Source organism: Salarias fasciatus, chromosome 22, assembly GCF_902148845.1.
Source record: "Salarias fasciatus chromosome 22, fSalaFa1.1, whole genome shotgun sequence".
Classification (NCBI taxonomy): Eukaryota; Metazoa; Chordata; class Actinopteri; order Blenniiformes; family Blenniidae; genus Salarias; species Salarias fasciatus.
The window spans coordinates 28,062,363-28,083,388 of record NC_043765.1 but is presented as its reverse complement, the minus strand read 5'-3'; the positions used below and the strand labels follow the sequence as shown (position 1 = coordinate 28,083,388).

At 46.6% G+C, this 21,026-nt stretch overlaps 1 gene segment (V, D, J or C); it reads right to left on the bottom strand.

Moving 5' to 3' along the window:
• Window positions 1-6,210: 6,210 nt before the first annotated feature.
• LOC115409001 (Ig kappa-b4 chain C region-like) lies at window positions 6,211-20,536 on the bottom strand. The segment is given in 2 exon segments: window positions 6,211-6,704; window positions 20,512-20,536. Coding segments are annotated over 2 exon segments (360 nt in total).
• Between the last annotated feature and the right edge of the window lie 490 nt (window positions 20,537-21,026).

Genomic DNA, 21,026 nt, shown 5'->3' with positions numbered 1-21,026 from the left:
ATTGTAATGGGCAGGTGATGAGCAGTGCCTTGTTTTCTCCACACATACCACTTACAATAAACACTGAAAACGTCAATCTTGGTCTCATCAGACCAGAGAAACTTATCTTTTATAGTCTGGGAGTCCTTCTTGTGTTTTTTGGAAAACTCTTTGTGGGCTTCCTGTGTCTTGCACTGAGGAGAGGCTTCCATTGCACCACTCTACCATAAAGCCCCGACTGGTGGAGGACTGCAGTGATAATTGACTTTAAGGAACTTTCTCTCATCTCCCTACTGCATCTCTGGAGCTCAGCCACAGTGATCTTTGGGTTCTTCTTTACCTCTCTCACCAAGGCTCTTCTCCCACGATTGCTCAGTTTGGCTGGACGGCCAGGTCGAGGAAGAGTTGTGGTCATTCCAAACTTCTTCCATTTGAGGACTCGGGAGGCCACTGTGCTCTTAGGAACTTTGAGTGCTGCAGAAATTCTTCTGTAACCTTGGCCAGATCTGTGCCTTGCCACAATTCTGTCTCAGAGCTCCTTGGGCAGCTCCTTCCACCTCATGACTCTCATTTGCTCTGACCTGCACTGTGAACTGTAAGGTCTTATACAGGTGGGTGCCTTTCCTAATCAAGTCCAATCAATTTAATTAAACACAGCTGGACTCCAATAAAGAAGCAGAACCATCTCAAGGAGGATCACAAGAAATGGACAGCATGTGAGTTAAATATGAATGTCGCTGCAAAGGGTCTGAATACTTATGACCGTGTGATATTTCAGTTTTTCTTTTTTCATGAATTTGCAAAAATTTCTACATTTCTGTTTTTTTTTTCTGTCAACATGGGGTTGCTGAGTGTACATTAATGAGGAATAAAATTCGCTTTTTTGATGTTGGCAAATGGCTGCAATGATGCAGAGAGTGAGAAATACTTCCTAAATACTTTCTGTGCCCACTGTATATCTGTTTGTTTTTCATGATGAAACAGATCATTTCCATCATCGGAAGTCCATCATCATCATCTCAGTAATCAAAGCTTTTATTAGGTTGGCTTCCCTCATTCAACTTAAAGAGCTAAGTGGAGTACTCACAAGAAGAAGCAGCATGGAGAATAAGCAGAAAAACTGGAGCCTTGCCGAGACGAATGCATTCTCGTGGATCAGAAAATAATGAAAAGGCTGGACGGCAGGAAAACCCGCAACATTGAACTGTTCTGACGTTTCTATGATGTGCTGTTGGCGGCTGGAGTGGACCGGACAGTTGAGCAAGTGAAAACCCACTGGAAGGTACTGAAAACCAGCAACAACAAAGGCAAAATGCACAACAAGCAGAGTGGTGGTGGCCTGTCCATTGTTCAACTTTTTGAAAAAATGGACGAGCTGATGGGAGACCGGCCCTTGGTGAACGTGGAAAGCAGTGGTGTGGACGTCCTGTTTGGATCCACTCCTGCATCTTCTTCACACGATGGAAGCTTTGGAGGTGGGTCTGATGTTTCACTCACTCTTTCCTGAGGTTTGGACATGTGTCCATATTGCTCTCATTGATGTGGTTGACCATGATTGTGCGATTAAATGCTAAAAGACAAACGTCTGACCACGTTTCAGCACGGACAAATGTTTCTGTCTCTGTGCTTCATTCACGCAGCGTTCTCGAAGGAATATGCATGGAACTTTTGCTCTGCTTTTCACACTCATCCACATCGCATTGAACATAACAGTAGAATTGTATTTGTTGAATGTATCGCTATGTCGGTGGAGGGAGGATGCGACTGAATGGCTCAACCTTTTTGGCGGGCTTTTTACTCATTTCCAATGAGGGAGTCGTTCATGTTGGTCAACAGAGTAACATCATCTCCAAGCCACGCATGAGGCGGCGCTCAATCCTCCAATTGAATACAGGCCGATGGCATCATGAATCAAATCACACATAGCAGACTGCTAAACACACTTTGATGAAAATGTGTGTGTGTGTGTGTGTGTGTGTGTGTGTGTGTGTGTGTGTGTGTGTGTGTGTGTGTGTGTGTGTGTGTGTGTGTGTGTGTTCTTGTACATACCCAAAAGTAAGGACCAAAATTCATATTTCACCAACAGAGTGAGGACATTTTTGCAAAGTGAGGACATTTTTGCCAGTCCTCACTTTTCAAAAGGCCTTTTTTGGCCTTTTTGAGGGTTCAGACTTGGTTTTTGATTTCGGGTTACAAATGGGTTTAGGTTAGGTTTAGGGCATAGGTTAGGGTTAGGCATTTATTTTTGATGGTTAGGGTTAGGGTAAGGGGCTAGGAAATGCATTATGTCAATGAGTGTCCTCACAACGATATAAGTACAAACGTGTGTGTGTGTGTGTGTGTGTGTGTGTGTGTGTGTGTGAAATCATGGCAGCGCAGGTCTCATAACTGCAACAAATGCACATGTGAAACCTGTCATGGAGTAGCATGAAAAATGTCGTGTGCGGCTCGAATGATAAGTCTGTTCTTTTACCACACAGATGATGATTCTGTTGGAGCCCGGAGAGGTTTTTCGCGATGCAGATTTTGTCCGTGGAGCAAAGGGAGACCCTCCAGTCTCAACGTGCATGGAAAGAGGCCAAGGACAGTCACTTCTTAGACCGGTTCATGGAGCTGTCGTCCCGTGCAAATGAGCGGCTCTTGGGTCAGTTCTTTGCTGGTATGAGCAGCCTCTTCCCTCCACATCCCACTCCGCCTCCACATCAAGCTCCATCTCTCCATGTGCCTCCCTCCCAGCATCCAGGATCATTCCTGCACCCACCTCCATCTCCACATCCACATCCATTCCCACAGTCTCCTTCACAGTTGCCCAGCCAGGTCCCGATGCCCCACCACCAGCACCCAGGCTGAATAACACAGTACTCGCAGAACTGTGATAATGACAGTGATTATAGGCTGCAGGACCTGGGGTAACAGGCCTATTACAATGTGGAGTACTTTGGTCTCGCACTATTTGAACTTTAATTTTCATTTTTTTTTTGCTGTTTAAGTTGTGCAGTGTAATAAAACACACACTTACTGTTCAGCACAATCCACAGGCTCTCACATGAATGCCAGTAAACACATTTGTTGAAATGAAAAGTATTGCATAGCCGGTTTCAGTGAAAACATTGTTAGAAAATCACAATGTACAGCACTGTGGATAGAACTACAATGTTGTGCCCACGTCAGCGCAGTCACCCTTTACTGAGAGGGAAATGAGTTGACATGTTTCTTTCCAGAGCTCCCCTTGTGGAGCTGCCGGGGCCCCGGTCATTCTCTGGCTGGTCGGGCTGACGGCATTCAGTGGGACGTTCTGCAGCAGCAGCCTCCTCCAAACAGGTTCTGCTGCGGTCATTCTCCTTCTGGCAGCAGTTGTGGAGGACACAGCATGTGGCGCAAAGGTGAAATGGTAATCACTCTTTTTCAAGAAGATCCCTCCACCTCGCCTTCAGCATCCCAAATGCCATCTCCACACACACCCTGGCTGAGCTCAGATACACACTGAGTGACTCTTCCTCGGGAGTTATTTGAGGGGAGTTGGAGTATCCCTTAATGAGCCAGTCCAGTACGGGGTAGGCAGGATCTCCTACGATCAGAAGAGGGAAATCCACTCCTTCAATTGTCCTTACACACTGAAAAAGAGCAAAGGAAATAACATGAGAGATGTGTTCTTTAATTGTTCGTTGTGGACACTGTCGTGGTGCACGACACATTCCGTCTGAAACTGTCCTTACCTTTGGAAGCAAGTGAATGCTGCGATACAGTTCGGAGTGTTGCAGGACTCTTGCATCGTGCACACTCCCTGGCATTTTGCAGCTGATGCTCCAGAAACTAGTGACAAACACACAATCGCTATGAATCTCCACACAAAAGTTACAGAGAAATAAGCTGCTGTGTGAATGAAAACAGACGTCCTACCAGCACTTGTCGTCGATGACAACCTGCAACACGTAGCTGGGCCGACTCTTTCGATTCACAAAGTGCTTGTAGCCATCGGAGAGGGGCCGCACCGGGATGTGTGAGCCGTCAATCACTCCCATTATCTGAGGTATGTGATGAACGGACTCAAACGTGATAGGAAAGACAACATGTTCATGTTGCATTTGTCATATAATCCATGCATTCACAGTCCTGTCCAGCCAGAGCACAGCTATGATATACACAGCTGTTGGTGCACATTGAGGAAGTAATACATTCGTATGTGAGTGATACAGCACTTCAAATGGCCAGTGTAAAAGTGTCACACGGTAAAGGGGTAATGGCAGCCTGAGCTGGCGGGACATGACTTGCAATTTTACAAGTGAAATGTAACATAGCCTACCTGCTAGCAATCTCAGTCACTTCATTATCACTTGGTGCTCTGATGAGCTGCGTAATCGGCCCGTCCACCAAGCTCCGGCAAAACAGATATACGAGGGCGTACCCAAAAGTTCCCGGAATTTGACTGTAACTTTTCATTTCTGACATTTCAAACTAAAACATCACCGTCGCCTTCAAAATAATCTCCATCTGCGGATGGAGATTATTTTGAAGGCTCCAGCCGTGTCTCCCACTTCACCAATGTGTCATCAAACTCGTGCGTAATTGTGCCATTCTGAGCTGGCTGCGATTTTTCTGTCCCCTCCTCCACATCTGCAAACCGCTGTCCCTTCAGCTGCTTCTTCAACTTGGGGAACAAGAAAAAGTCACTGGAGGCTTCATCTGGCGAATCAGGCGGATGGGAGAGGAGATTCATCTCATTCTTCTCCAGAAACTGCGTGAGGCGCAGCGCCGTGTCCGCTGGCGCTCTGTGGTGGTGGATCAACCGGCTCCACTCCGCCACGACGCTCTGCTTCCTCCTCACATCCTCACGGAGCGTCTGAGGACTTCCTGTAGTAGTCCTGGTTTACAGTCTGACCTGGAGGGACGGACTCGCTGTGGACGAGACCCTGGACAGCCAAGAAGCAGCTCAGCATTGTTTTCACGGCTGAGCGGACCTGACGCGCCGACATCTGGCCCTTCTCAGACCGCCTGAACCACTCATGGACCTGATTCTTCCCCAGAGCATCATCCTTGTAGGCTTGCTGCAACAAGCTGAGTGTTTCTGCTGCTGTTTTTTCCCAGCAAAAAGCAGAATTTAATGTTTGCGCGCTGCTCTGGCTTCCCAGTCAATGTCGCCATTTTGGAAAAAATCGCAGACCGCCGCTGCACTCTGTTATTATAAATAGCGCCTGACAGGCGTCAGTGTAACTCTGGGAGCTCAGCTTTTTCACAGATATGCACGAGGCTTACCTGCAGACATCTGACGGCCAGAAGGCAAAACTCATTATTATTAGTATTTTATTACCTAATTCCGGTTTCTTTTTGGTACCCCCTCGTATGAATTTCTTCACCGTCTTTTTGTGGATCTTTTATTGTTCGTTGTGGACACTGTCATGGTGCACTACACATTTCGATCCTGAACTGGTTGGCGACGACTCTGTGTTCGTCACAGCTCCCCAACTTCTACAGGATGATGGCGATTCGCATGCCCACTGGAAATAGCGTCCTGACAGTGTCAGACTCCGGGGCCATATACCTCCCCATCAATGAGCACAAATTCACAAATGACCAGCGGGTCATGAGGAAATCCACCAGTCCTTCCTGGTCCGTGTACTGGTTGAGGACGATGGTCTCCCACCTGATCATCCGAGGAAGCGAGTTGTGCGACCTCCTTCGCATGGAAATACATGTTTGCAGGATAAATACCTGCTGAGCACGAAGTGCTTAAAGTAAATTGAAAAACTAGAACAGCAGTGTGCCCAATAAAACACTTTGCGAATCCATTTTGGGAAGGCTTCTTCTTCTTCTTCTTCAGTGTCGGCACGCTGCACGCTGGATATTCTGAGAAGTAAACAGGAAGTCGGAAGAGCTCCTTCTTCTTCTCTGAGAGTGTTGCCGGTAGTGGGCGGGGAGACACCGTTGGAGCATGTCACACATGCTGTATGATCCGCTTCACCCAGGGCCCTTGGAAACGAGGATTCATCGTGGATCGCTTTGAACGCCGTCCTTGTATACAACTGTGTTTAATACGATTGTTTTCAATCAGAATGGAAAAACACCCATGTAAACTGGACCACTGACTGACTGTTTTTATTCTGGTTCATTTGACATTTGTGAAACAACTTGTTTCAGACAAGAGGTGGAATACAGAGAAAATCCATCAAGTGAAATTTGTGCTCCAAAACGATGAGTTTATTGTTGAAAAGAAGAAATCCACGAGTGAACAGCTGATGTGAAAACAATGTTTATTTTGTCAAAGCTTGAAGAAAATCAGCAGGCAGAAGAGGAATATTGCTGAAGTCAGTTTGGTGTGAAGATAGAAAAAGGGAGAGAGAGAGAGTGACAGAGGTGAGATGAGTGAGAGAGTCCCAGTGAGTCCGGTCAGGACTGGGAACACTGGTCTCTCCTCAGTGTCTCTCTGAGGGGAGTCTGGGAGCCCCGGGTGGCCTCACAGGTCACAGAGCCCACCTTCCTCCACTGGTCTGCAGGGAGCCTCAGGGTGCTGCTCCAGCTGTAGAGGCCGTCCAGCTTCTGCAGCACCCCGGGGCTGCTGCTCTGCTCCCAGCTGCTGCTGCTGCTGCTGCTGCTGCTGTCCTCCACCCTCCAGCTCAGACTCCAGTCTGAGGGGAAGCCCTTGTTGGCCAGGCACATGAGCGTGGCCGTCCCCTGCTGCAGCTCCTCTCTGGAGGGGGGCAGCACCGTCAGGGTGGGCCGGGTATCACCTGGAGGACAGGGAGCACACAGCCGCACAGCTTGAGTGGGACACCGATGCTTTTGTCCTTGAAGAAGTTGCTGTCAGATGCTTTTTCTGCTCCAGCAGTCACTGGCTCACACATTGTTTCACTTCCCTTTAAGAAGCCTCTCATGCACATCAGCACAGAGAGAATCCTCCAACAGTTTGACCTCAAACTCCTCAAACTGCACCCAAAGCAACGCAAGCACATGTCTCAACCTTTACTGGCAAAGATTTGCATCCATGTTTTCACAAAGTTTATGCGTGGAAACTTTAACAACATCAGCTTCAAATCAACGTCAGTTTTTAAAATGATTTACAACAGAATTTAAAAAGACAAACAGTCAATAAAGCTGTTATATGAGGAGGTTTTGACAAGTGCCATTTGAAGACAGTTTTCAGTCCATAACATAAAGCATTCATCAGTCCAAACCATCAGTTCAAAAGTTGAATTTAAAGTCATTGTTGAAGTTTTAGCAAGGCGACGTCCTGCAGTGACTGATTTCTGACCAGAGCTTCTTCATTGGGAATCAAACATAGAAAAAGAATTTCTTTTGGAGCTTGTTGGATGTTCATTCAAAGTAAAGTACCATATAGAAAAACTTAATACAATGTCGATGTTGAAAATACAATTTTCAAACTGAAAAGAAGCCCAAAGCCTGATTAGGTGATGAATTACAATTAAGACAATTAATATTTAGTCATCCCTACATTAACTAATCATGATTAATATGATTAACTGTGACAACCATGGTTTTTAATCACTTAATCTTTATTTTAATCCACTGGAAGGTTAAGAGGAAAACTTTTCTCCTTCATTTACTGAAAGTGAAGCAGAGCTGAGCTCTACGGCATGAAATCAGAGGAGATTAAAAATTCATCATCACAATAATTATCTAGAAAAACACATCTTTCTGATCTTAATCATTCAAAAGAAGGTTTAATGATTGAATTTGAACTATTTAGCCATCATTATTAAAGGAGAATCAACTTACTTCCAACATCCAGTCTGGTTCCTCCACCGAACGTGTACCACAGTGATACAAACTCATTGAGCCGCTGTACAAAAACCTCTGACTGCAGAGAGACACCACTCTCTGACTGGGAAACAAACTAACTCACCAAAACTAAACCAGGAACATACGTGACAATGTGGAAAATGGAGAAAACTCCAGACTCAGCTTTAAATATCCAGCACATTCCTTCAATATTCCACTAAAAGTGTGAATCCAGAGTGAAAGTCAGTGATGAAAGTGATCAAGTCCCTGTTGGAGTCAGTCAGAGCATTTCCATAGAGAGACACTTTGCATCAGCAGCTCCATGCTCCAGTGCTCTGGGAGAGTTTATAGTCCTGACAGCTGAAGACTGGAGGACTGACAGCTGTCCTTCAGGACCAGAGAAGACAGAGAAATCCTCCTGCTCACAAACATGAGTGTGATCTGCGTCCTCATCTGGACTCTCCTCTGCTGCTGCTTCACAGGTAAAGTCCAGAGAATTCAACTGCTCTCCTCCATCAACATCCGTCCCTCTGAAATGAAGCCCACAGAACCATGAGGCTGCTTTGTCTTTCTGTCTGTGTCTCCTCAGAGTCCAGAGGCCAGGTCACAGTGACTCAGTCTGCAGCAGACAGCTCTGCTGTGGGAGGAACCGTCTCCATATCATGTACCACCAGTCAGGATGTTTATACTGCTGATGTTGATTATGATGATAATGAGGAACACTTTTTAGCCTGGTACCAACAGAAAGATGGACAACCTCCTAAACTGCTCATTTACTTGGTCAACATTCGAGAATCAGGAATTCCAGGTCGTTTTACAGGCAGTGGATCAAACTCTCGCTTCACTCTGACCATCAGTGGAGTTCAAGCTGAAGATGCTGCAGTTTATTACTGTCAGAGTTATCATGAAATCAACAGTCAGTATGTGTTCACACAGTGAAAAACCGTCGTACAAAAACCTCCCTCAGTCAGACTGAACAGAAACTGAACTCACTGCTACACACTGATACACTTCACTGAACACACACAGCAGATGTTCAACCAACACACTGATAGCTGATCCACGTCTACATTGTGGTTTGAAATAAATCGGTAGCAGACAGAGTTACAGTGGGTACGGAAAGTATTCAGACCCCTTGAAGTGTATCAGTCTCTGCATCATTGCAGCCATTTGCCAAAATCCAAAAAGTTCATTTCATTTGTCATTAATGTACACTCAGCGCCTGATCTTGACAGAAAAAAAATAGGAAATGTAGAATTTTTTGCAAATTTATTAAAAAAGAAAATCTGAAATGTCACATGGTCATAAGTATTCAGACCCTGTGCTCACTATTGAGTCGACGCTCCTTTTCAGCTTGTACAGCCATGAGTCTTCTTGGGAATGATGCAACAAGTTTTTCACACCTGGATTTGGGGATCCTCTGCCGTTCTTCCTCGCAGATCCTCTCCAGTTCATTCCGGTTGGATGGTGATCGTTGGTGGACAGCCATTTTGAGTTCTCTCCAGAGATGCTCAATTGGGTTTAGGTCAGGGCTCTGGCTGGGCCGGTCATGAACGGTCACAGAGGTTTTCTGAAGCCACCCCTTTGTTATTTTAGCTGTGTGCTGAGGCTCATTGTCCTGTTTGGGCCCAGTCTGAGGTCCTGAGCACTCTGGAAGAGGTTTTCCTCCAGGATCTCTCTTTACTTGATTATTCATCTGTACTTAAGTTGCAACCAGTCGTCCTGTCCCTGCAGCTGAACCCCCCCCCCCCCCCACCAACAACATGATGCTCCTTCTGCCATGTTTCACTGTAGGGATTGTAATGGGCAGGTGATGAGCAGTGCCTGGTTTTCTCCATACATTCCGCTTAGAATACACACCAAAAAGTTCCATCTTGGTCTCATCAGATCAGAGAAACTTATCTTTTATAGTCTGGGAGTCCTTCTTGTGTTTTTTGGAAAACTCAATGTGGGCTTCCTGTGTCTTGCACTGAGGAGAGGCTTCCATTGCACCACTCTGCCATAAAGCCCCGACTGGTGGAGGACTGCAGTGATAATTGACTTTAAGGAACTTTCTCTCATCTCCCTACTGCATCTCTGGAGCTCAGCCACAGTGATCTTTGGGTTCTTCTTTACCTCTCTCACCAAGGCTCTTCTCCCACGATTGCTCAGTTTGGCTGGACGGCCAGGTCGAGGAAGAGTTGTGGTCATTCCAAACTTCTTCCATTTGAGGACTCTGGAGGCCACTGTGCTCTTAGGAACCTTGAGTGTTGCAGAAATTCTTCTGTAACCTTGGCCAGATCTGTGCCTTGCCACAATTCTGTCTCTGAGCTCCTTGGGCAGCTCCTTCCACCTCATGACTCTCATTTGCTCTGACCTGCACTGTGAACTGTAAGGTCTTATACAGGTGGGTGCCTTTCCTAATCAAGTCCAATCAATTTAATTAAACACAGCTGGACTCCAATAAAGAAGCAGAACCATCTCAAGGAGGATCACAAGAAATGGACAGCATGTGAGTTAAATATGAATGTCGCTGCAAAGGGTCTGAATACTTATGACCGTGAGATATTTCAGTTTTTCTTTTTTCATAAATAATTCTGTTTTTTTCTGTCAAGATGGGTTGCTGAGTGAACATTTTATCACAATGTGATCTCCAATTTACCTTTCGATACGTCTGAGTTTTAAAAAGTTTTTCCCACTGTGCCTTTGCACTTGAACCCGACTGACCCATCACAAGAAGCGTAGCGGCCATCGGCAGTGAAGCCACATCATAGGTCGTCATAGTAACGCACAGCAGACGATGTTTGGGACACTGTAGAGAAAGAATGTCTTCAGACTCCAGAGGATAAAACTTTTAATAAGCCTCCCATTGGATTGCACATAAAATAAAACAAAGATGATAAACAAAACCTCAATAGCTGACATGGGATGTATTTCTTGGATGTCAAACACGAATTAGACAAAAATTTAGGAAACAATCATTAATTCCTGTTCGGGCCGTCCAGCCTCAGAAACTCTGGGAGACATGTCAACGTCAGGAGCCTGAAAAGAGACCCAGTTAACATCAGACCCTCTGTGTGGACAATAAAGAGAATAGAAGATAGATAATTCATTCATTCCAGTCAGGGAAATGGAAGAATGGCAGACATATTTGAACAGTTCTATGTTTGACCGTTGAAAGGGCCAACAAGCCAAATATATCCACACCACATACTCAAATGCCTGCACACTTACTCAGATGCAAGTGCAGATTAAATAGAGGAAAGTCTCCAATTAATGGTTTCATAAATTACTCACTTCAGGCTGTATACAGAAAACACAGCTCCTGTAGAGATCATGAATGTGATCCTAAAAACAGACTCTCGGAAAGCAGTATTTACCTTTTCAAAACTGGATTGCTGCTCCTGTCCTGGACTCCGGTCATGATGGCTCACAGGGAGTCCTCTGTCTCCATCAGGCACTACAAAACACAAATATTGGAAAATAATCGATTTCTGAGAGACTTCAGATTGGCAAGGACATTTCAATAAAGTTCTCAGTATCATTATCAACCTTAAAAGACGCCACAAAATCACTGACCGAGCAGATATAACAACCATTCTTGCACCATTTTTCAGACACCAGCAACACTGGTTATGGCTCATGTTCCTACATCAGATATGTGAATGACAAGGATGAATTCTATCACAGTTCGGTGATGGCTGAGGCAAGGGTGGCCCCCTGAAAGGTTACAGGCATCCCAAGGTGGGAGCTTTCAATTCCAAGTCACCTCATCCTCATGAATTCCTCCTGAAGACAGAAGTGGCAGGTACCTCATCGCTATTTGAAAGTGGATGGTGTGATCATCATGGAGGACACACTTCAAAGAAATGAGTGGCACCTGAGAAGGGTGGATTAGGCTGTGAAAGATTCACATGAACTAATTTCACGTGTCAAGGTGCTCGTCGTTGAGCCAGCATCAAAAATTAAGGGATGTTCCTCCAAAATCTCAATTATTTAATGATCACTTCAAGAAATAGTTCTTGCTATTAAGATTGACTCGTTGGCACATTCAGGAAAAAAAAAAAAAAAAAAAAAACCCTTGCATCAGACATACTGTTTCTGTGTTTGCAGATTATCAAAAATAAATGTGAAACGTCAGTGGTTTTTGTGTGAGTATTTATGACTTAGAAATCATGTAGACATAGAAATAGGATCATCAATCAAATCAAGGATGTATTCAAAACTGAAAATAGTTTCCCGAGAGACATCTCCTATACATCCAATGATTCCATCATTATAAGGCATTTTCATGGACACCAAGACAACCAGACAAGACATCAGTGCAATGTCCAACAAAGACGTGTAAATAGCATTCATTGTGGCTTCATTTTCTGGACGTCCATCCATCCATCCATCCATCTTCAGCCGCTTATCCGGGGCCGGGTCGCGGGGGCAGCAGTCTCAGCAGGGATGCCCAGACTTCCCTGTCCCCAGACTCTTCCTCTAGCTCCTCTGGGAGGATCCCAAGGCGTTCCCAGGCCAGCCGAGAGACATAGTCTCTCCAGCGTGTCCTGGGTCTTCCAGGGGTCTCCTCCCAGTGAGACATGCCCAGAACACCTCCCCAGGGAGGCGTCCAGAAGGCATCCGTGGCCGGAGCGCTGGGGGGTGTACTGGCCCGGGGTGGGTAGCTGCCCCTGTGGGCTGGTTCTCCCGGGTGGGTCATGGCCCTTCGCCTGGGTGGGGGGTTGGCTCCTGGGCTCTTGGGCCTTGGGCTCTCGGCCCTGCCCGCCCCGGGCGTCCGGCGCCCGGGGTGGACCGGCTCCTGCCGGTCGTGGCTCCGCGGGGCCCGGGCCCCGGGACTGCCGGGGTCCCCGGCCGGGGCTTTCCTCTGCCCCGTTTCTGGACTGGAGCGTGGGCGTCTGCCTGGGGGGGCGGCTTGGATCCGGGCTCTGTGATGTCCGCCGGCTGTCTGGGCTCTGAGGGCCTCTCTGGCCTGCTTCTGGCCTTCTCAGAGGTCAGAGGTCATATATGCATGATCACTATCACCATCACTGTCACCATCATATTCACATGATCACGTTGATCTTTAACCACTCTTCACATACTGGGTTACCTTGTCTTCTTGTGGTGGTTAGATTAATGGTGATCTGTAGCAGACCTCTCTTGATGCACGCCCCTAGTTTACTACTAGTTACGACTAGCTATACTCAAAAAAAAAAAAAAAAAAAAAAAAAAAATACGGTTTGTGGTGTCCTTGCATTTCCCTCCTCCCCTACAACTCCTTTTATTTTTGTGGCCTGGTCTGTTCACTAATATGGTTTGGAAAAAAAGAGGGAAAAAAAAAATGTATGTATGGTTCTGTAATTTTCTGTGTTGGTTGTCGGCTCTGTTTTGGTGTTGTCTAGATTGGGGGTTTGGGATTGTTCTTGGTTGCGTGTGGTGCGTCGACAACACTGTTTTGTATTGTGACTTTGTACATAGGTTGTCCCCCCCCCCCCCCCCTTCCGTTCTCCCTCTCTTTATCTTTCTCTCTTTCTGTCCCTGCTCCCTGAGCATTTCTGTCCCGGTCCTGTCCGGTAGCCATGCCGGATGCCAGCTTTAAATAAAGGCAGCAGCAGGAGGAGACTCAGTCTCGTCCTGCTGCTAATATTAAAATCTGTTCGGATAGTAAAAGGCTACAATCATACAATATTGCACGCCCCAGCTACCGAACAGGACAAGGGAGAAAAAAAAAAAAAAAAAGCAGGAGGCATCCTAAAGAGGTGCCCGAGCCACCTCAGCTGGCCCCTATCGATGTGGAGGAGTAGCGGCTCTACTCCGAGCTCCGAGCTCCTCCGTGGTGACTGAGCTCCTCCCCCTGTCTCTAAGGGAGCGCCCAGCCACCCTACGGAGGAAGCTCATTTCGGCCGCTTGTATCCGGGATCTTGTCCTTTCGGTCATGACCCAAAGTTCATGACCATAGGTGAGGGTGGGAACGTAGATTGACCGGTAAATCGAGAGCTTCGCCTTTCGGCTCAGCGCCTTCTTCACCACGACGGACTGATACAACGACTGATCACTGCAGCCGCTGCACCGATCTGCCTGTCAATCTCACCTCCATCCGTCCCCCACTCGTGAACAAGACCCCAAGATACTTAAACTCCTCCACTTGGGCTAGGGTCTCTCCACCAACCTGGAGGGGGCAAGCCACCTTCCTCCAGTCGAGGACCATGGCCTCGGATTTGGAGGTGCTGATCCTCATCCCTGCCGCTTCACACTCAGCTGCGAACCGCCCCAGTGCATGCTGTAGGTCCTGGTTCGATGAAGCCAACAGGACAACATCATCTGCAAAAGCAGAGATGAAATCCTGTGGTTCCCGAACCGGACCCCCTCCGGCCCCTGGCTGCACCTAGAAATTCTGTCCATGAAGATTATGAACAGAACCGGTGACAAAGGGCAGCCCTGCCGGAGTCCAACATGCACCGGGAACAGGTCCGACTTACTGCCGGCAATGCGGACCAGACTCCTACTCCGGTCATACAGAGACCGGACGGCCCTTAGCAAGGGGCCCCGGACTCCGTATTCCTGGAGCACCCCCCACAAGACACCACGAGGGACAAGGTCGAATGCCTTCTCCAAATCCACAAGACACATGTGGACTGGTTGGGCAAACTCCCACGAACCCTCGAGCACCCTATGGAGGGTATAGAGCTGGTCCACTGTTCCACGGCCAGGACGAAAACCGCATTGTTCCTCCTGGATCAGAGGTTCGACTATCGGTCGGATCCTCCTCTCCAGTACCCTGGAATAGACTTTCCCGGGGAGGCTGAGGAGTGTAATCCCCCTATAGTTGGAGCACACCCTCCGGTCCCCCTTTTTAAACAGGGGGACCACCACCCCGGTCTTATCGACGTGTGTTGGACCACTGACTGCTGAGTGAATGGAAAATCAACCATGTCCAAGGAATGAGTGCCTGCCCCTGACAACGCTCAAAGATTACTCTCCTGGCTGGATCATGTCCAGGGACTACATTTTCTCATTTATTTTCAGCAGATGTTCAGCCAACACACTTACAGCCGATCCATGTCTACATTGTGGTTTGAAATAAATTGCAGATAGAGTTATATCTGTTTGTTTGAACCGAGTTTCGGATCAGCGCCCCTGTTAACCTGTCTGACGGTTCATACAGGAGGCGCAGGGCAGCGCCGCACGCAGAGCGGCTCGCGCTCTGCAGCGCACCCGCTCTGCTCCTCTCTATTCTCTCCGCGAGCCCTGAGCACCATGGGCGCCATTTGTCAAGCTGGATCAAGCAGATCGCACCAGACAGGACGTCGGGAAGGGAAAATACGAGAGAATCTGGTCAATTTCTAAATAAAAATAAAGTAAAATAACATAAATTATGTTGCTTTTCGGTTTTCCTTTTCACACACACACAGGGAGAGGGGGCGAGAGAGAGAGAGAGAGGAGGGGGTAGAGATTCACGTGATGATGGGCACTGTCCAGGCGCAGTTCACCAACAAGATGACAGAAAACACAGTGCTGCTTCCTTCTTTTATTGATTGGATGAACCCACAATCTCCTTCTTTGACGTCGGAGCCTGTGCAGCATCAAGTAGAGAGCAGTTTCCTTCTCTCCACGGGCTCCGGCGCGCAGAGCGCAGCAGAAAAGGCTTCCTGTATGAACAGCCAAGCGCCTGCCGCTGCGCACGGCGCCTCGGCGTCCTGTGTGAACCATCAGGTGGAACATCTTCGCTTTCCATTGCAAAAACTTGTAGCAATGACTTGTAGACTCTGTCTATTTGGACTCGGGAAAACTGACGAGTTTGCACTCAGCACTCCTTTGACGAGCCGGCGCGTCAAATGCGCACCTGCGATATTTGTTGATGTCGCACCATGACGTACGCAAGTAATTCAAATACCCCCGGATTCTTGACTTCTGGGGCTTTCTAACAGTTTTTGAATCGTTTCAATCCGACAAACGGATCGGGAGTTATATGCATTACAAAATCCATGTTTTTTTCGAAACAACTTTCGCTGTTTTTTTAACCGTAGAGAAGAGACTTTTCATTACTTTGCACAGTAATGGAAGCACGTATGAGAGGCGTTCAAGTAGCCTTGGAAACCAGAGTTGCTAATGTGTAAATTTAGCGGAAGTTAATTAGTCCGCTAATGTTTTTCAAAGTTAGCTGAAAAGCTAATCTGCTAATGAAAATGTTAGCTTCGCGAATTAGCGGTTAGCTGATTAGCGGACTGCGCCCACCACTGGGTGGGGGATGGGGTGCGGGTCATATTTAATCAATAAGTAATCTGTACACACATACAATGAAGTCAGTAAATCTTTTGAGGTCCAAGACAGATAGTTTTTCATTTAGGATTTATGTGCATCTGAACCTGAATTTCTCACAAGAAGCAGAAATAAGCTGAATTCCTTCAGTCTGGGATGGGGAAGACTTGTATATACGAGGGGGTACCGGAAAGAAACCGAACTGTGGTTATAACTCTTTATTTTTTTATTTTCACATTTAATCAAAACTGTCACCTTCACAGTCCTCTCCTTCGGCTTGAATCCAGCGCTGCAGCCGGGATTTCCATTGCTCGATACAGTCAGCATGCTGCTGCGTAATGGTCCCTTTAAGAGCGTCCTTCGATTTTTTTCTGCACCTCTTCCACCATCAAAGCTCCGCCCCTTCAGTTCCCTGTTCATTCTTGTGAAGAGACAGAAGTTGCAAGGTGCTAAATGGAGGGGATACGGCGGATGGGGCAGCAGGGCCACGCCGTTTTTCATCAGGAGCTGTTTTTCGCGCACAGCCCTGTGAGTAAAACAGTTCTCTCTCTCCCACAGCGCCGCCGCTTCAGCCCGACCGCCTCCCGGAGCGTCGCAGCAGTGATTTTTCTTCCAAACAGCCTCCATCGTCCTCCAGCTGCCTGTTCAGCTCCTGGCACATGTCCACGCCAGCCTGTTTCTGCTCCGTGGTGAAGAGGCGCTGGACCATTTTCGCATTTTTCGAAGAAGGGGGCGGGACTGTAATAACATAAACACTGCCTGTAAGCTACCTGTGTGTCTTTGGGAGGTGAAATTTTTCACAGTTATGCTTAAGGCTATGCTATAGAGTATTTGCAGCTGACGTTACACACCCGGCCTCGCAATGCATGCTGGGATGTCGCCGCCATGTTGGAAGGAAAACAAACCCGGAGCGCCATAGTGTTTCTGTTGTGAAGTCTGCATCAAAGTAGCGAAAAAATGGTTCTTAGCTGTGTAGCAGCTGGTGTAGCGACTACAGAGAGAAAAAGGCAGGATCGCCGTTTCACAGGTTTCCGGTCGATGTAGAATGGAGAGAGAAGTGGATCGCTGCACTTCAGCATGCTGCTGAGGAACGCACAACGAAGCAGTGGTGACCAGCAAGAACCAGTGGAACGTTTTGTGGAGGTGTGTGTGCTTTTATACATTTGCCCTCTTCCTCTGTTAAACCGATGATTGATACGATCAGGCGTCTCTTCATCTCGTACTGTTCTGTAAACCTCGCACAGACGGCAGAACCAGCCACGGCCGCACACTGAGACCAAAAATAGATCCGCAAACAATATGCAGGCTTGAAAACTACTTTGTCTCTTCAAAAAATATGTTAAACGCCTTCCGAATTGTCCGTCCTGTGTTAGTCCATGCTGATCGGAGCCTTAACCTGTCATTTTCCTCTCTTCATCGAGGCTCCTGCTCGCTTCTCTCCCCCTCCCCTCGGGTCTCCTCTGCACCCAGTAAATGTGGACCGCACGTTTAATGTCCTCATGTTAGTTGCAAAGCTGCAAGCCGCTCAGCTTTAACTTGATCCAAATTAATTAATATGGATCACGAATCAATCGTGATCCATATTAATTAATTTAGTAATCTGGACTCGGTACATCAGCCTTAGCAGTGATCATAACGTTATCTGAGTGGCATATGCACTGTTTAATGTTGATTTTCTTTTATCCCCGTTTCTAAATTATTTCAGGAACTGTCAGCAACGATCCTGTCTCTCCTGCATTCACACCATCCATCTTCCAACTCGTGCCATCCCCCAAAAAACGACGAAGACAGCGAGCTCTTCAAGCTACATGCACAGAGAGGATGCAAAAAACAGAAGGGCGATTCAAAGACACACTGAAACTGCAGAGTGTTGTTAACCCTGCATGCAACTTTTCAGGACGTCCCCAGCCAGAAGACACAGCAGCAGAGACAGCGGTAGACCCAGAAATGAAAGCTGATGGGAAAAACTGTGCTTTTCTAGTCACTGTTTTTATGGATAAATGCTTACTTGTGGAATTCAGACATAAGGAACATTTTTTTAGAACAGGTGAGAAATGATGGGGAGACTTGGAAGTACAGATGTAATTTATTGTTTGACATTTAACCCTAAAGAATGTAAAGAATGACATGACAAACACTGCAATAAATGTCTTTGTTAATAAGCTACACAAGATCTGTCTTTCTCTCTCGTCACATGCTTCTTTTGGTTCTAAACAATACAGAACATTTATTAATCTGCTTATGAAAGACGTGGAGACTTGAGAATATCGTTTGTCAGCAGAATGGCCTCTCAGTTGCAAATTGTTTAATTCTGTCATCTTCTCTGTAGTAGGGTCACTTGATTCCAAGGATCAGTGTCCACAACAACGACATTTTATCATGACGTCTGGAGAGGCCCCTCAGTGTGGATGTTCTGGCAGGAGGTGCAGGCCGGCATCTTCAACCACTGCAGCGTCAGCTTCTTGGTGGATCTGCTGCACAGCATTCTTGTACTGTGACAGGCTGTGTTTTCATGGTCTCACCCCCACCTGAAAGTTTAAAACAATGAAACCTTTATAAACACATTAAAGACATCACTGGAAAGGACAAACAAGCTCCAATATATTATGCTCCCATGTAAGTTCCCCCACATATGTTATTATTACCAATTTTATGTTCTACTTATCTTGTATCATCCAAATATCCAGAGAAGAAATGTAATTAAAAAATCGACCATTATTCATGAGCATGTGTAATAAATACATTTGACACTGTGGTTTCAATGTCAGTATTTCAAATAATTTCACAAAACGGACACAAGTGAACTGATGTGATGTGACAGCGTTCATACCTGTTTGCCTCAGAACTGAATTTGTGCGATTCTGGGAAGGAGATTCTCTTCAGTAAAGGTGAGGAGGGATTCTGGGAGGTCCTGCTCTCACTCTGCGGCTGTGTTCAGACCAGAGTGTGTTGCTCTGTTCTTCACTCAGCTTCACTCTGCAGAGTTAAAAAAAAAAAAAAAAAAATCACCTGAATTAATAAATACTGAATGAATAAAATGCCGGGAGTTGCTGCGGCTGCTGTCTTCAGTCACCAATTTGTTAAATAAACTGTCTTTTAAGACAACAATGTGTGAAATGTGGGACGTGCATTATAAAAAACAATTACAGTTCTGTATTGCCAACAACTTAGGACCATTTTAGTGTTGTTGATGATCGCTTTTCCTTAGAAACGAACATATTTAAGCACCGATTGTGAGTCTTTACATAATGAACAAGTTCATTTTGGCCTGGAGTTTAACTCTGACATCTAAGTTAGCAGATACGCACCTTAGACTTTACAGGAACGTTGTCCGTGTTGCCGATTCGATGCTGTCCCAGCGCTCCCACAAAGCCAGAAAAAAAACAACAAAACTTGTAGGAATCCAGGCTCTTGTACGCAGAAGAACTGTCGATTAGAAAACAGTAAATATCCGCGTCCTGCAGACCGGGAGTTCTGGAGTCTCAGCCGTGCATACGGGTCCTGCTGCAGCCTGAAATCCGTAGTTTCTCCCGGTACCGGTCTTTGGTGTGTTACGTCAAGATTGTCCACTTGATCTGACAACACAACAATATCCCGACACTCCTTATCAGTCGACATTTTCAACATTAAAGAACACCGAACGTGCACTACTCTCTATGGATGACAGCGCGTATCACGGTTTGTTTTCCTTCCAACATGGCGGCGGTCCTCCGGTTGCCAACTTCCGGGTCACGTGACTGCAAATACTCTATAGCGACATATAATGACCAAAAGTCTGAAATCATTCTTGGTTTTTTTTTATAACCACAGTCTGGGGACTTTCCGGTTCCCCCTCGTACTCATGTTAATTTAGCAGTAAGCTTTACTGCAGGGCATTTAAAAATGACGAGAGGTGTTCATTTGATTGGTCGAGATTACACTCAGCTGGGTTTAAACCACTTTCTCTCCTCCCTCTTGCGACACCGGTGCTGGTGGGCGGGACGGAGGAGTGACTGCGCTGCTCTGCGCCCCTTCACGAATATCACAAAATGTTCTGGACACGCCCCGTTGACAGTCAACTGCGCTGCGGTTAGACCAGGCGACGTCTACGAATATAGAGGCCTTTGACTTTACTTTGTTCGTCCGGTCATTTTGCTGGAGGACAGGGAGCACACAACTGGACAGCTTGAGTGGGACACAGATGCTTTTGTCCTTGAAGAAGTTGCTGTCAGATGCTTTTTCTGCTCCAGCAGTCACTGGCTCACACATTGTTTCACTTCCCTTTAAGAAGCCTCTCATGTACATCAGCACAGAGAGAATCCTCCAACAGTTTGACCTCAAACTCCTCAAACTGCACCCAAAGCAACGCAAGCACATGTCTCAACCTTTACTGGCAAAGATTTGCATCCATGTTTTCACAAAGTTTATGAGTGGAAACTTTAACAACATCAGCCTCAAATCAACGTTTTATTCTAATTCTCTCATTTACAATGTCTACTTTTAAAGAGACACTTGGAGTTTTTAAAGATGATTTTTCAATTATTTCCATCGGAACATAAGTGACGATGGGAAAAATGGAGAAAACTCCAGACTCATCTTTAAATATCCAGCACATTCCTTCAATATTCCACTAAAAGTGTGAATCCAGAGTGAAAGTCAGTGATGAAAGTGATCAGGTCCCTGTTGGAGTCAGTCAGAGCATTTCCATAGAGAGACACTTTGCATCAGCAGCTCCATGCTCCAGTGCTCTGGGAGAGTTTATAGTCCTGACAGCTGAAGACTGGAGGACTGACAGCTGTCCTTCAGGACCAGAGAAGACAGAGAAATCCTCCTGCTCACAAACATGAGTGTGATCTGCGTCCTCATCTGGACTCTCCTCTGCTGCTGCTTCACAGGTAAAGTCCAGAGAATCCAACTGCTCTCCTCCATCAACATCCGTCCCTCTGAAATGAAGCCCACAGAACCATGAGGCTGCTTTGTCTTTCTGTCTGTGTCTCCTCAGAGTCCAGAGGCCAGGTCACAGTGACTCAGTCTGCAGCAGTCAGCTCTGCTGTGGGAGGAACCGTCACCATACCATGTAACACCAGTCAGGATGTTGATATTGTTGATGT